General features: G+C 43.9%; 1 protein-coding gene across 1 annotated transcript in view; it reads left to right on the top strand.

Annotated features, from left to right (window-relative positions):
- Positions 1–17,234, top strand: part of igsf3 (immunoglobulin superfamily, member 3) — a 70,730-nt gene that overhangs the window by 41,536 nt on the left and 11,960 nt on the right. The window contains exons 3-6 of the mRNA XM_068571962.1: positions 4,368–4,787; positions 8,981–9,367; positions 11,859–12,266; positions 15,393–15,818. Coding sequence (XP_068428063.1) covers positions 4,368–4,787; positions 8,981–9,367; positions 11,859–12,266; positions 15,393–15,818 — 1,641 coding nt within the window. The remainder of the gene's footprint in view (positions 1–4,367; positions 4,788–8,980; positions 9,368–11,858; positions 12,267–15,392; positions 15,819–17,234) is intronic.

Below are 17,234 nucleotides of genomic sequence, written 5' to 3'. Positions count from 1 at the left end.
ACATGTGAAAATGCTAGATCCACAAACAAACACTGCCATTTGATTTCCTGTTGTTCCCTTTTTTATGTGAGGAATATTTTTTGCTTCTGCGACTTCAATAATCGCACACACTTCAGAGAGACGTTCAAGGTTTGGGTGCATGCAAAATGTTCAGATCAGGCTTCATAAATTATCTTTTTCCCCCCATGTCGTCTTTGCAAAATCTCTTTTCCTCCGTATTTGTGTCCTCCCGTCCCCCACACATCTATCTCTGTGTGACTGGACTTAAAAGTCCAGCTCGAAGGATGACAACCACCGTTGACTTCAGAGGGCTGAGAGAGTAGGGGAAGATTGGGAATGAAGGGAGATGAAAGCATAAATTGCAGATGAGGTAGAGCAGGAAGAGAGTCGTTTTAAAGATTTATAAAGGATTGACAGCTTTTGTGTCACTCAGAAAAGCGGAATAGCACTGACATGTTTTTCTTCACATTCACACGCGAGAACCTCCATCTCAGAATGCAAAAGATTACCTTATTTATCAGTGAGACGCTTTTTAATCGCTTCTGCTTCTGAGATTCCAGTCTCTGCGGATATGGTACAAGAGAGGAAAATGACTCAATGCTCCTCAAAGCCCTGAAATTAAATGCATTTATTTAGTTATTGGTAATCAAAACTGGCTCATTAAGTTGTGTTGCACACATTTACAGTTTTTTTGCAATTGTACATCTCTTTGAATTGGCGGACAATGCACTGAAGAGGCATTTCCATCAACCTCAACGGACTCTCGGAGTTCTGCCTGGGTTAGTGACGAAAATTAAGTGCATTTATTAAAATCTATAAATATTTTAATAATATCTAGCATTTGCTCTGAAACTAAATGTAATTTACAAGTTACCGAAGTGTTTACTCTATGGTAACACTATAATAACACCGAGACAAGCTTCTGGCTTGGTGTGAGTGTGTGTGTGTGTGTGTGTGTGTATGTGTGTGTATGTGCGCGCATGTTTGCGTGTTGAAGTGTGTTTGCATTCATCACACTGTAGGGAAAACAATCAGGAACATTGTGGTGACTTACCCTCCACGCCAAATATTTATTGCACCAGGATGGTGTATGAAATTAAAATAAACAGTGCCATCCGCATATTGATGAAGAAATATGTTACCCAGTGCACTGCTCATTGCTGTCTGTAATAGTTGTTGCACAACATCTAAGGTTTTAGCTGCACTTACTGAAATAGAAGGATCAATTCAGTATTGTTTTTTTTGGTCTTTTTTCTTGGATCGCTTTACTAAAGAAAATAAAGAATATCCCCAGTCTTTTAAGGCTATTGTAATGGTTGTAATTAGGCACCCAGACGTTATGGCTAAGAAAGAATAAGTCAATACTATGTCCTCACAAGAGACAAAAGTGAGTCTCTGTGTGTTTGCGTATGTGCCAGAGAATGCCATCTCATCCTGTTGTTAATCCTTCCCAGATTGAGGTCAGTAGGGCTATTGGAGGATCTCCGTGTGTTTACAACCCCAGTCTGACCCTCTGAAATGCTGAAATTGGCTAGTGTTCTCTCACTGGTTCTGTCTCCAGACAGATCCGCATGTGGGGATCTGATCAAAGGACTTGAGATGATGTCAAAGTGTTTAATATTTTTCTAAGAAGCAGGCTGAGGGGGGCATGAAGAACCAGCTTGTTGTTTTCACACTGTTCCCCAGATGAGGGTGGGGGGGGGGGCGTATATAGTAACCTTCAGCGCCATGTGGGAGGGTTGCCATGGCAATGGCAGGTTGTAGCGTAGGTGTGTTGTTGTGGTAACAGTATGTCTACGCGAGGCTGACGTTTACTCAGTGTTGACTGGAGAGTGGCAGTGAGAGGACCTGGCAACAGGAAGTCCCCGATAAGCAGAATATGATCTTTGCTTTGCTTGTGTAATGAAAATGATCTTTTGTTTTAACTTGTGTTTATAGACACAACACACAATAGTACGGGAACGATATTGGCCTTTCAACAAAGGCCTTGGTGATATGGTTAAAATTGGAAGGCTGCATTATGTGATTCCCCCACCCCCACAGTTTATAACTGGCTGTAAGGCGTAACATGATTTAAACTCATAAATGAGGAGGCGACATATGAAGCCAATCTGCTCAAAGTCGTCATATAAGACGCGTCTTGCAATCAATCTGGCCAAAAGCTAAATTGAACTCACCAAGCTGTCTGATGCTTGGTAGCGTCTGAGTGGAGGACAAGTACAGCCGGGGGGGGGGTTAGTAACACTCAGCTGTGTTATCACTCACGGGCCCTTCCCGGTTAAGAGTGTTGAGTGAAGCATCAGCAGGCACTCACTGTCAGTTTAGAACAGGCAATAAAATGTGTTTTGAGAAAGTGTCAGTTATCAAAAGCAAGACACGTCGTGATTACTGGCCATCCAATTTATTCATGATCATGTATTATTATTTATCATTAATTTATTTACGATGCAGTTTGCTGCAGAATGTGAGATGACCCTTGGACGGACGCAGAGGGGCTCACTCAAGGATGTACACACACACACACACACACCCAATCGAGTCTCATGGCGGAGATGATACAAAAAAAAACACTTCATATCTGTAAAACCTCCTGAACCAGTCGTGTTTATTTCCCATTATTCAGAAACATTTATTTGGACAACATATTTGTGGAACAATAACTTGAGCTCATATCATTACGATATGAGTCCACTGAATGTGAGTTAATGATCATATTGAGGGATTATCACCCAGCAGTTGCCAACATTACCACGAATTGATTGTGCAGCCTAAATATAGGGTTCTGCATATCAACACTAATACAGGCCTGTAAAGACTCCCATGCTAGTCATTTCGTCATATAACCAACAAACAAATATATCAGCAAAATAGTTTTATTGCTGCCCCTGACTACGATTTGCCTCCCTTGTTGCTCGACTGTTTATCAAACACTCAAGCTAATGAAGAAATGGATTAAAGGGCGTATTCAGCGAGGCCGTGTCGGTGTACTCAAGATTGCATCAAACAGTTTATACTTGTCTGGACTCACTGTATGCACCACCACAGCGGAGCATCTCATTAGAGTGCCACTGGGTCTGACCCACCTGATTTCCCACTTTCTTTTCATGCCATTTTTGTTTTAGCGTTGTTTCTTTCTTTGAGCGTCTTGTTAAACTCCAATAACCAGATGTCAAGCCTCTTCTCTCCGCCTCCTCTATCTTTTCTCTGATCTCTCTGCCTTTGTTCCCTGCCGTTTGTTTCATTAGCGGTGTCTGTTTCTCTGTTCTTGCAATCCCCATCTCTCACTTTAACTCATGTTTTCAAACCCAGAAGCAAGAGCACACACACACAGATGCATGTACTGTGTCCTTTCTTTTTTTTTTATTCACCGAATGATTGATGGAATATTTTTTTTTTCTTTCTGAATTCATGTTTAGTCATAGCAGATGACTTGCAGAAAAGCACAGACCTTAAATGTGGTGATTTGTAATCCTCACAATGACAATCCCTTAAGAGCCTGAATAGCCAAACATCTTGACAAAGCGCTCCACTAGCATAAACCCACACAAAGCACTTCCATTTTTCTGGCATTTGAGAAGAACTCACAGTCATCACCACATGGCATAGCAAGAAAGCTTTCCTTGGCAATATTCGCTCGATTCATTTTATCCCAGCCAAGCTTAAATGGTTGACTGCTGTCCACTGACGTATTGCATTTTTTCGGTGTCTAAGGTATGTGTATATGTTTTTATACTTTATATGTATGTTTAAACCATCCATAAGCAAACAATCCAGCTTCAACCAGAGAGGAGGCTAATGGGAAAGCTGCCACACACAGCTGAGAGACACTCACCATCCTTAAATTTAGTTTTACTTCCTTTTGGTTGCATCACATTTTGGAATCTTATCTCATGTTATTTATCAGTATCTCTTCTCCTCACACACACACTCATACATGGCGCCTGCGCCCTGGTACTTATCCAAAAATAGTCCTGTAACTCCTTTTTTTAAAGCTATAAATGTTTATTTCAGTCAATGTGTGGAGTGTTTCCAACCTGCTATTCTGAAATGATCACATCTTGATGTCTCTGTTGCCTACCTGCGCATGACTGTACCCCTCTCACATCTTCACTTTTTTTTGTTTTTAAGCACTTTTTTATTTTAGCAGGTGTAACGTGCTCTCTTAGGGCCAGTCCTCCAACCGCATCACATGGTGTTTTCAATGTTTTATTTAGATCTAGAGAGTTCATATGGTGTTTGAGGGACTGAATAAGACTTATAAAATACATTGTAAAATACATTATTCTATCTTGCCCTGATATCTCAAATAGCCTCCACCTGTAAAGACTGAGTGCTAATTTCCTCTCTTCTTTTATTTATGTTTGCAGTCATCGCTGACTCATTGACGGTAACAGCTCCAGCCCAGACTCTGTCCAAGGTGGAAGGCGACACACTCCAGCTCACCTGCGAGGTATCTCGGACCACACTGCAGCACACTCACTTATCTGTAGGTTGGTACCTGCGGTCCCCAGAAGACGCGACCGCCCCACCTCAGGAGCTGGTCACCTTGTCAAGGGACTTTGTTTTGCGCTCCGGGGGGCCCTACCGGCAGAGGATGGCAGCAGGGGACCTGCGGCTGGATAAGACCAGTGCTACGGCCTACAGGCTGACCATTCACAAGCTGCAGCCGGTGGACCAGGGTCTGCTCTACTGCCAGGCTGCAGAGTGGATTCAGGACACAGACGGCAGCTGGTTTGCCATGACCCGCAAGCAGAGCGACAAGACTCAGCTCCGCATTCAGCCCACTGGTGAGTAAAAGGAAGAGATTATGTGAAAAGAATTGGGGAGGGAGAGACAGAGAGGGTAAAGATGATGCGCTACTCTTAGATCACCCCTGTCCTTTTGACAGATGCACACACATGCATGTGGGCTGGAGTCCTCTATTGCTGATCAGTATCTCACACTAAGCTCATTAGCTTACTAAAAAGGGCTTAACTAAACCTCCACAGGCTCCACACTTTTGTATTTGTGTCTGTTTGATGGGCAACATTACAAGCACATCTGAGAATAAGTTAAACGTCCCCAAACAGCGTGGGTGTTTGACACCGGGAGACCTATGTGTTCCGCATGTACTATTTTTCCAGGCAACAAGTGGCCCAGAGATCAGAAGCCAAAAATGTTTTTTTCAATCGGCCCTCTGCAACAATTACACTATTCTAGTCCGTGCTCGAGTGCATTAGCGAGCGAAATCATGCGGTTGCCAACTGTGAAGGAGGATATTGTCTAATGGAATGGAGAGGGGACTTACCAACTGAGGGAAGAGGAAGAGGAAGGGGAGCAAGGGACGATGGGCAGACAGAGGGTTGAGTTTAGTAACACGGGGTGCACAATATAAAAGAGAAAGAAAGGGTTTGTTGGGGCGAATGATAGAAGAGGCCTCTGAGGATAATGATCTAATAAGCTGTCAGCCTCAAGACTTGATTGACCAGATACAAAGACGACTTTATGACTCCTCGCATGTACTTATTACCTCGTGTCTGACTTGACCCGTCACACCCACTGCTCTGTTTTTTTCTGCGTACATAGCATCTCTTTGTATGCTTCCAAGAAAGGGCCACGAAGATGGGTGATGAACCGCTTTGACATTAGCTCAATTATCAAGGCAGCATGCAGTGGCGAGTGTCTCATGCCAGTAAATCACTTCAAAGTGGAATCATTTTGCCTTTCTCCATTAAGCATCAGATCCGCTCTGGACCAATACAACTTGATGGTGCCCCAGATAGTGCTGGGGGTATGAGATGGGGAGTGGAAAGTCTGATGTAAAGTGTTTTTGTCAGATGACTTCCTGCGACTTCAGGGAGGAGACAAAAGGCACAAAGAGCTCCCCTCTCGGTACCCTCTGTCACTCTCCATCGTCTCTGTAATCTATAATGGATGGAGGTGTTGTTACATGACAAAGAGAATACAGCAGAGTGTGCGGCTCCGGTGTCAGTACTCAAGCTCATTTTGATTTCTTCCCATGTACTCACTCAATGCATAATGCGGGCCCGACATGCATACCTTTAGGCTGAACTTCTGTGTATGTGATGCTGCACCTGTCCGTGTGCATATTTGACAGACAAAGAAATACATTTTGAAGAAGGAGCAGCCTCTCCATTAGGCTCCTATTATAAAAGATGGAGTGGATCGCAAGACAGCCCCATCACTAGCTAATAACCCACAGCCAGCATCAGAGAGAAGAGCAACGGACAGAATCCTAATGTACCGTCTCTCTCTGTTTTTACCGTCTTTCTCTTACTTCCTTCCTTGTCTCTCTCTCTCCCTTCTACATCCCGCTCTCTCACATCACCTCTCATTTTCTGCAGTCATGTCTCATCACTGCATTTGTTCTCCTCTCTCAGACTATCTCCATCACCCACTTCCTACTTAGTCTTTCTGGTACTCGCACCTAATACTCTGTTTTTCTTTCTTTCTAATCAGCTCTAAACCAGAGGTAGCCAACACGGTGCCCGCAGGCACCTTGTCTGCCGCAGGGACCACGTGAGTCGCCCGCGAGACGTGTTCTAAAATTTTTTTAAAAATTGAGCTTCGTCAAAAAAAAAAAAAATGTTATCAACCGACCATGGTCGCGTTAAAACTCTTCTCTGTATCGCAAGCAGCGTAGTTCTGCCCCCAACATGGGCACACACACAGGTGAGCACACACACAGACACGGGAGTGCACACAGTGGATAGGGAGAGAGACAGAGCGGCGAGAAATATGTTGCGTGCTTTCACAATGGGATTTGCTGCTTTAAGCTATCACTATTTTAAGCTATCATCTATCATTTTTAAAGTTCATGTATGTTTAGGTCAAGACAAACAACAGGCTGGTTTCTGACTTTGCATATCGAGAGTCTCTGGGCGCAAGAATGATCCCTTCGCAGGTTCACCTTCAGAAACCTTTTTTACGACTTTTACTTCCTCTAGATAGTGAAGTTTGATTGTCTTCTTGCTGATTTTAAATGTTTACCGTACGCCATTAACAGGTTGCGCTGCGCATGCATGACTAGCCGATTTTTGGCATTTTGCCAAAAGCCGATCTTTATGAGATCTCTGTGAGGTCTTTTCTGCTGTTGCGTCTTTCATCAGAAAACAGACCTCAGCTCAACATTAAGCATGAATTGAGAGTACTATCAAATCTACAACCCTGTTTAAAAAAGATTATAAGAAGCAAAGCAGCTCACTGCAGCCACTAATACTTATGCAACCGGATGCTCACATACCTGCACTCCTTTTGTTTTATTTTACAAAAAAATTGCTTATTGTTTTCCACAATAAGCTATTTAGTAGTAACTAAATATTAGTTATTTTTTTGCACGGATATAATTTTATTTTCATTTTTCGAACAAAGTGATACGAATTTTTTTTTCTACTATCATTGTTGTTGGAATTGTTAATAATTCATGTGAGAAATAATTAACAGTGATATGTGATCAGGCAGTCACTTTACATATATTATTATTAAAAGGTGATCTGTGCAACTTTCTTGTTCACAAAGTTTGTATCAAACAAGTAGCCCTTTGTATTATTTTGTACCTCGAAGTAGCTCTCGGTTTCAAAAAGGTTGATGACCCCTGCTCTAAACCCTAACATGTGCATGACCCGTGGGGCTGTTTTTATTCCTTTTTGCACCCTCTGGCTGAACTCTTCCTGTAAAATTGGCTAAATACAGCTGCATGCTGACTAAGAACCTATCCTTCTCAAATTGCCGTTCAGCATTGCTGTCCTTTTTTCTTAATTAAACCAATAATACAATGTCTGGCTGCTCTTGTTATAGGTGACGCATTCAGGCTGTGGGTCTTCATTTTTGTTCCATTATGTGAATATATGTATTCTATTAAACAAGTTAATATCAGCTAATCAGCTCTAAATCCACACTCTATTAACAGTGATAACCATAAAATAATAATAGTATAGTACATTATTTTTGTTTATTGATAGTGACTCATTCTTTCTTTCATTCTTAACTACACTACTATGATTGACAGTTTAGATGGTTTGTATTTAAATAAATTGCACTCAGTGTTTCACTTCACAAGTCTGCATGTTACCATATGTGTGTGTATGTCAATATTTCGTATGTGTGTGCTTTCATACATTTGTGTAAACGATATCCTTCTCCCTCCCACCGTTATATTCCTCTGCATAACAAGCTCTATACCAACAGCAGGCTTTGAACTTTTCCACATGAGTGTGTTTCTCAGGAAGTCTGTTGAAAGTCTTTGTAATTACAGCTTCAGGCGACCAAATCACTGAGAGGCAAAGCGGCAGTCTCTGATACATACTGTGCTTTCCGAAAATTAATACAGCAAATAAAGCTGAACTCACAGCCATGCACACACGTGCAAGCATGCAGACAAAACGTGTAATGTGGGCAAGTGGAAGAACTAGCACTAGCAGTGTTAGCCTCGTCTGTTCTGACTGCGCAGGAGGAGAAAGAGGAGAACGGCCAACTCTGTTTCCGACTGCTGAAGAGAATTTTAATTAGATGTGTTTTTTTTATTGCAGAGGTATAACCAAGGGAAGGGGAGAGAGAGCAGAGCTCTCTGAAAGATCAGCGTTAGACTGGAGTCATGCACTGTGTGTCTCTCTGAGCATCACATATTGGATTTTAAGAAAAGACATTTTAACGGTAGCCCACATTCAGTCTTAAACATCAGAGAAAAGTTATTTGGAAACTTAACAAATATCTTATTGAAGACATCTTTCTCATGACTGCCCTCTTTCCATTGTGCGACTTTCTTTTCAATCGAGTACTGTATTCAGTGGTTTTCACACATTTAGTGGTGTTTGATAAAAGGATGATCTAACTAAACCACAATGATGTGCCACATTTAAAAGTGGAGTTTCTTTGTTTCATATAACAGAGTTATATCATTAAGTTTGTCCGATCCAATACATAACTGCATTACTTTAACCTTGATGGTTCCCTTTGTTTTCCCCAATCGTTTTACCCACAGATCGGGACTTCAGCATCCAGGTGAGCACAGAGCGTCGGTCCTTCACCGCCGGTGAGCCGCTGGAGCTTCACTGCACTATTGAGGCCCAGAATGTCCCAGAGCGCTTTTTCTCGGTGTCGTGGGTCTTCAGCAGCTCACCGGTGGCCGTGGTGGGCCCCAGTGCCGTGCCTGTCCTGGGCCCCGATTATGTCTCCCGTGAGGCAGCCGGACACATGACGGTGCGTAAAGAGAGCACCAACGTGCACTTGCTCAAGCTGCAGCACCTCCGCCCCGAAGACGCCGGAAAATACATCTGCCGCGTTACAGAGAGGGAAAAAACACCCACGGGAGATTTCATTGATCGCAGCAAGAGGTCCCGCAATGTCCAGATCACAGTCCAGCCGCTCAGTGAGTAATAATCTGTTCATGAGGCCACTGGCTTAGTTGTGTTGTCCTTAGTTGTCAATTACACTAAGAACGATGAACTTCTTATAATAACCGTTTCATCTTCATGTAGGCCATGTGGAATGTCATGCTGTGCTCCTCTCCAGTCTTGCTCTCTATCTTGCTTTCTCTGTCCTTCGCTCTTTCTCCAAGGTGGCCTATAACAGATAGCTGCACAGTCTCTATTGTTCACTGAGAATGAGAGCGGGAAAGGATAATGCTACTCTTATTGCTGATGTGTTTTCTGTTTGAGTGGTTTGCTAAGGGATGGTAATGCAGTATTATGGTCCCTCCCATTTCCTTGGCTTAGCTGTGTGTGCGTGTGTGTCTGTGTTTGTCTGTGTCTGTGTGTGTTGGGGGCGGGGTAACACTATGGTAGGATAATGGAGAGCAGAAGAGTCCGGACTCAAGGAGGCTGAGCTAACAGCCATGAAATGAATGCGTGGAGAAAGAAAAGAAGCAGAGAAAGGCGCCTCGCTCTCCAGGGCCATCTAAGTGGTTCCCCGAGCTAAATAAATGGGTTCTGCTGGGGCAGTTCTCGTCAGCTGGGTTAAGCAGGGCTGGCCGGTGCGGTTGAGCCAGGCTTGCACCTGATCGATGGAAATTTACAGTCAATCGTAATGGAAATTTATCTTGTCACTGAGATTTTTCTTCATCTCAGTGGCAGCAGGAAAATGCCCCTCCACTAGTTTGAGTCATTTGCTTCATTTGTTCTTCTCTCATACCTACTCCTCATAGGAGTGTAACAGTGTGTGGAGCCAGCTGCTACCAGCATAATAAAACATATTAAGCACAGCAAAGTATCTCCTCTCAAGCAGCCAGCGCCACCTCATCCTGACCGCTCTACACCCCCTGTTAAATCATCCCAAAACAATGGCCCTGAGCCTGCAGAAGTCTCCAGGGAACCTCTCTGTATGGGAGGTTTTGTTTTTACAACAAAAGACCTTAATGCCCCATAAAGGATGTTTATAGGGCTTACACAAGATAATGGCCATGGTTATTGGAAGTGAACTTCCGTGATATACAGCAGCAGTGGTCAGGCAGGCATGTATTTGATGCACAAACCGTTCTTTCATGCCTGCTTTCTTTCTCTCTGTCTCACACATACACACACACACACAATTTCAAGATGTGCTTCATCACTCTAATTGGGTGAATTGGGTGAAAGTTGGTAATAGGGTGCGACAGGGGTTAAAGTTTAAGTCAGAGGCAGGAAAAGGTGATGGTGAAGGAAAACTGGAGGTAAACACTTTTGACAAATCAGTGTTGATGGATGAATTTACCTTCGCAATGAGAAAGGAGAGACAGCTTACATGCCACACTAAATCTTTGTCATACAAATAGAATGGGCAGAGAGAGGATATACTGTTATAGAGAGGAAATGCATTTGTCAGTTAAAAAAAACAAAGGAGCTGTTATGGGGAAATGTGAAAATAAAAGAGTGGAGTACAAAGCGAAGGAAAGGAAAGGGTAAACTTAAAGAAAAGAAACGCTGCCCACAAATCAGACAATTTTATAGGAAGGAGGGTGTGTATATCAACTTGTATAACTGTCTAGCAATCTTCTCTTTATGTCTCAGTGAAAAAAAATAGTCCTACAATACAATGTGATCTTAGTTGTGGAAAATCAAGCCGTTTTAATGCAAAAAAGAAGGAAAAAGATGAAGGTTCTTCCCTTTGTTCATTTAAGCGTGATAGAAGTAAGAAGCCAGTTTATTCCATATATTCACAGAGAGCTAGTGCTTATTAGGAGGGCCGACAAACTGAGGAAAGCAGTGGAGCTTGACCTGAGGGGGAAGAAAAGTGAGGAACCTTAAGCTTCATCCCCAGACTGCAGCACTGGCCCTCCAGGGCCAGGAGAGCAGTTGGGCTAACCAGAGATCCATGATACATATGTAGTATGTAGTATATTAAAGTGATGAATTGAGATAAAGCAGAAAAACAAAGGAGAAGAGCCAGTAGTGACTTTTATCCTCTGTTCAAGTGCTGAGCCCTGTGATCTTTGCTGTGCCCATGTGGACTTGGTCAACTAGCCACACAGGATTTAGAAAGATAATGTTAACCCACACAAACTCACAAGGGCCTCCTCTCTGGCTGTTACTTTGATGTGCCCGAGGCCAGTTACAAAACCGCACTATGGTCCTCTCTCAGGCGGACTCGTATACACATACACACACACACACACACACACACACACACACACACACACATACACACAAACTTACTCATGCGCAGCACTCTCACAGGACTGTATGATACTCAACTCCCAGGAACAGGCTCAGCAGTTCGTTTTATTGCCCCTGTTGATGTTTTAACACAGAAAGTAGGATTCTTGTCTCTGAGATTCAACGTGAGAAGGTGCTGAGAGTTTGAGAAACTTTTTATTTCTCTTTTGATGTGTCCCGTCAATACACAAGCTGACCTCCATGTCTCTTTTCTTCTGTCTTCCCTCTCAGAGAGCAACATCACCGTGTCATTGTCAAGCAACTCTTCGGAGGTCCTCGAGGGCGATGTGGTCCAGTTGACCTGCTCCGTCCAATCCACTACAGGGCCTCTGTCTGTCATCTGGCAGTGGACAGACAAGCAAGGTACTGGACCGGCAGTGGAGGTGGCCTCCATCGATAGGGATGGCACTGTATGGCACAGCCCCCCCTACAGAGAGCGTTCCAGCTACGGGGAGATACGTGTGGAGAAGGTCCAGGCTGACACGTTCTCTCTGTCCCTCTATAACGCCTTACCTGGGGATGAGGGCCAGTACCACTGCACAGCAACCGAGTGGCTTCGGACTGGCACTGAACCAGAACTGAACTGGGAGAAGATCGGGGAAAAGTTGGCCACCAAGACCATCACTGTCAAGACTGTTGGTAAGTTAGTATAACCTTATCCAACGTCTACATAGTCGATATTTCGTTCCTGCCGAGCCAGTAAGACACAGTGGGGACTGCAGCCCCCTGCTGGTTTGAGTAAAACACAGTGAAAATATAATAACCTTCGGAAATAATTTAATTCTAACTATTTTCATTCAAGTGCTTTTGGATGCAGTTTTCTGTTGTGGTTCAAGAGTGAGAAAGCTGGTAAATTTGAAGGATACATATGTATGTAGTTTTCTTATTAGTATCCTTACTGACAGGATGCACATGAGTGCATTCACCTCAGCTAAGAATTAAGATTAGCTACTCATAATTATACAAACAGCATATTTATTCACTGTTGATAGTCAAAACTAAATAAAGAAAATATGGTATATTGAAGAAACGGACATCCGGACATGGATATCCAGTAGCGATCTTTCTGTATATGCTTCCTGTAGATCTCCAGGTGCACCAGTTCACTGGCAATGTACAGTGTACATGCTAAGTCTGTGATTTTAGGATTAGCAGTAGCTGAACTTGTCACAGGTTTAAATATATGTGATCATGTGTAACATACTGTTTATCCAGCTATGGTATTATTTCCAGATTTAAGTCCAGAAAATGTACTGTCAGCTAATTATTTTCTACACATTAATATGCACGTGCAAGTAAAATGTTGTGCGCATGCATATACCCAGGGCAACCCCTTTATTGATAATATGTTCCTGCACGCATGGTAAGGCTTTTAACCCCCGTTACAGAGACGGTGTCTGCACACCAAATCAAAAAGTAGTGTGTGGTTTGTTATTTGCTTAAGACTGATGAACAGCGAAAGCAGAGCATGCAGTCCACGTAGTGGGACGGTTTATTCATGCACTGCTCAGCGGGAAGAGCTATTATGAGATACAAACTGCAATACACACACTCACATACACTCGCACCACCTGCCACACGTCAACAGCAGCGCTTCCGTGACAACCATCATAGATGCACACATACATTCGCACACACCCATATGAATTAGCCGGAATTAATAGAATGGAAATGCAGCAGCAATGTGTTTCACACTCTGTGCGTCTCCTCTGTCAGTGCTGAGTTAAGCTGAACATCCTCATACAGGCTGAGGAAGTCACTGGAGCGGAGCAGTGAGAAGCTGGCAGACCAGGAGCACTAGGCTTAATACACACACACACACACACACACACACACACACACACACACACACACACACACAACCGACAGATTAGCTCCCTGCAGCAGCACACAGTGGTGCTGCAAAGAAGAGATGTCGGTTTTTAAGTGGCCATTTGTTAAGTTCGGGCAACAACAGAAACATTAGTTTGAGGAACAAGGGATGCATTATGCAAATCAAGGAAAAGAAGTCCAAAGCAGCTCGTCTCTCTTCAGTTTCACTCTTCGACGTCTCCTCTCTCTCTCCTGCATGCTTGTTGATCAAAGGATTTTCTAAATGCACACTAGTGTGTGACGGTCAATGTGTGTTTCACTTTAGCTTCCAACTTTTTTTTTTTTTGCAGATGCCGATAAACTTTTTTGCCCCCTGTGTTTGTGTTCACTTTTTTTCTCCTACGTTTGCCTTTCTCCTTTAGACCTTGTACTTATGAATACAAACATGTGTGCTCCAGTTTCCTTCTGAGCTTCACACTGACTTGTTCTTCTGTGACTTGTTCTCCTGATTATGCTGTTCCACAGGCTGGAGCTTAAGATATTATATATGGTCACTGTACCTTAATTTAGATCACTGCCTCCTCCTTTGTGGACTCCTCGCTCACAAGACCTGGAGGGTATGGGACAGGGCTTTCCTTTGGGAGCCTTGTGTGTTTGTTGCCACAGTGAACACAGAGATGCTTGGTAGAGAGTCTTGTTACCAGCTGATTGGTTTAAGGGGCCCTCAGGGTAGGAAGTGTGTACCAGTGAGGATTCTATATCCACACATACACAAGCTGATGTATAGTAGTCTCCCACTCAACCTGGTACAGTGGAGGAAACAAAGGCATTTATAATTATTCACACAAACAAAAAGAGCGGGTTGAATGGAAAAAAATGGATCCGGACAAAACCCTGTTTTCTGTCACGGAGACGGGCAGGCAGTGACGGAAAAGGATGGATGGAAGACGGGTGCAGGGAGATGAGAGATGAGAGTGTGCAAGGGGAGAGTTATTGTCTATTTGAGAATGTTATGTCCCCAGGCAGCTGTCCCAGCTGAAGCCAAGTCTGGACAGAAAGCCATTGATTATAAACCCTGAAGGACACCGGGGGTGATGGCTGTCAGAGGACGGAGAGAGGGTGAGGGACAAAGCGACATGGCTAGTGACAAGAATATGATAGGAGAAATCTGCAAAGTCTCAAGGAAATAAATTATCTCATCTGAATGAAATCAGACTCAACCAATATATCTCCTTTCCAGGTCCCTCTGTCTTTTGTTATATCTGTGTAAAACGATATTTATCATATTCAAGCTCAATCATTCACATTCATTGAAATTCCCTGCAGTAGGCACAGCAGGGCCAGGTTGTTAAAGGGCCATGGAGTCTACTCCCTTGCTCCCCCGTGTAGTTGTTTCTTGGCAAAAACATATGGAGTTGGGTGAACGTTTTTAGTTTTAATGAGGATAGTTTAGACTTGGCAAGCAGTCGGACGCAGATCGAACATCAGCGCTTGGAGAAGATCTCTCCCCTGGGTTGTCTTTGTTGCATCACCCATTCATTTTGAGGCGCTCATGCTGTCCAGCACTTAAACTCATAGTTAGGTCCACCAAAAGGTAGGGCTTGCATATGCAAGCATGTGCATAAGCTAAATGTCTTTAGGTGCTTAATGATAGAGGAAAATGCTGGTTGAGAGAGCAGTAAATTCTGTCTGTATTTGTTCCAGCAGGCAACTTTGTTCCTCTTGGTGGCGATGCTCAAAAGGAAAGTTCCTTTCTGGATACAATTATGAATCTTCACATCATTCGCAGAGCTTTAATCTTTTGAAGAACCGACTCAATCGCACACCCACACTGTGTTTCGCTATTGCATGCAATCAGTGGCACTCTATGTTTGAAGTGTTCATCATTAGTAAAATGAAAATGCAATTTTTCCCACCTCCTAATATTCTTTCTCCTCTTCATCTGCCATCTAGAGTCCTCCTTCATGGTGTCGGCCTCATCCCGGACGCCATCCGTTACCTTCGGAGACTCCTTTGACCTCCTGTGCCTGGTGAAGCCTCGTCACAACCCTCGTGTGCCCACCTCTGTCACCTGGCGCTTCATGCCGGCTGGCACAGAAGCTGGCGATGAGGACGAGGGAGAGTTCAAAGATCTGGTGACTTTCACCCGCGAGGGCACGCTGCAGTGGGGGGAGCAGCTGCTGGGGCTTGGCACCCGCACCACAGTGGACCGCTCCCACTCCAACACCAACTTTCGGTTGTCAGTGACCCGGGCAGGCCGCCGTGAGGCCGGCAAATACCAGTGCACTGCAGTCCTGTGGAGGAAGAACTATGACAACAGCTGGAGCGAAGTAGCCAACCGCACTTCCAACCTGCTTGGCATCAGTGTCGTACAGCCAGGTAAAGCTGCGTGGCTGTTTGCTTGGGAGACACACACCTAATTAGAACGGACACAGACCAGCACGCAAACAGGGATAAACATAGATTCAGACACACACTCACACACACATTCACATCGAAAGGATTCAGCAGAGCTTAGAGGATGTCTGCCTGCTCTGATTGCTCTTAGTCTCTGGTTTATACACTAATTGGAGTGTGTGTGGGAGAGGGGGGGGGGGGAGGCAAGGCAGGGCAGGAGTCTCCTAATGGAGCGCAGTGAATAGATTGCTAAATATCCCACAGGAAGAAGGATGACCGTGAGGGAAAAATGGTAGAAGAGAAGCAAGCAAAGGACGGAGACAGAGAAAGTGTGATAAGGAACGAGCGATCTGTCCTTGAACCTTTTTCCTCAGTGGAGGCATTAAATCGTTGATGCCACCCTCATCGCCTTTCTGTGCTCCACACATACATAAAGAAAAACCCATTCAGACACAGCCCAATTAGTGGCTGAACACAAACACACACTGGACCCAATTTAGTTCAGTCTGGTGTGCCTCAACAGTATGATAATGCATTTACTCAGGTAAATCTGCCTGAGGCAAATACTCATCCTGCTAATAAAAAATAAACGTCTGGCTTTTAAAGCAGTCCAACAACATTATGGTGCCTGATGTACCAGATTTGGTGAGAGGACTATGAGCAAGGTGTGGAGGTGGATAGGAGAAAGGAAAAACAATCTGGAACATTATATTTGTAACCAAAAGCAATGCAGGAATAGATGTGTGCAAGCTTGTGTCTTTGTGAGCCTGTGTGTCCCTTTCATGTTCAGGTGAGGATAAGTAAGATGCCATATTGACTTAAGAGGCAGACTGTGGTGATCAATAACACTTTAAAAGTGAAGCGGTGGAAAGTAGTCACAAGTACAGTACAGTCCTTTATTCCCTGCTGTTATCGATTCAGATGAATGCAAACAGATGCATGCACACACACAAACATACACTTAAGAGACAGACAGTTCTTTTACCCACTTCACTGACTGTGCCCTGACCTAACCATTCACTCAGGATACACGGTGTCCTTGGGTCCTTCAGGAGTTATTTGGAAATCAACTTATCATCCTGATAAGTCATTTACCTTCCCCCCTTGTGTAGTTTACATTGTTTATTCTAAACCCGGAAAAGGACACACACGCACACATTTTGCAGCGAAATAAATACTGGGTCCTCCTCCCACACCTTTTTTTTTTACCATGGTCTCCATGACGAAGCAATCAGTTACCTTGGTACTGCCATCAGTTACTGTGACGATGTGATCAGTTGCCGACTGAAAGCTAATCAATAACCATAACAGTGTGATCACTCTGTGTGTAAGGGCACTACCTCACAGGGGAGGGTGAGTGAGCCATATCTTCAGCTCATGGAGACCTGGCTCGGTCCC

Source organism: Clinocottus analis, unplaced genomic scaffold (assembly GCF_023055335.1).
Source record: "Clinocottus analis isolate CAN_PGR_092001 unplaced genomic scaffold, fCliAna1.0.p SCAF_12, whole genome shotgun sequence".
Taxonomy (NCBI): Eukaryota; Metazoa; Chordata; class Actinopteri; order Perciformes; family Cottidae; genus Clinocottus; species Clinocottus analis.
The sequence above is the reverse complement of the archived record's forward strand: the minus strand, read 5'-3'. Positions and strand labels throughout refer to the sequence as shown.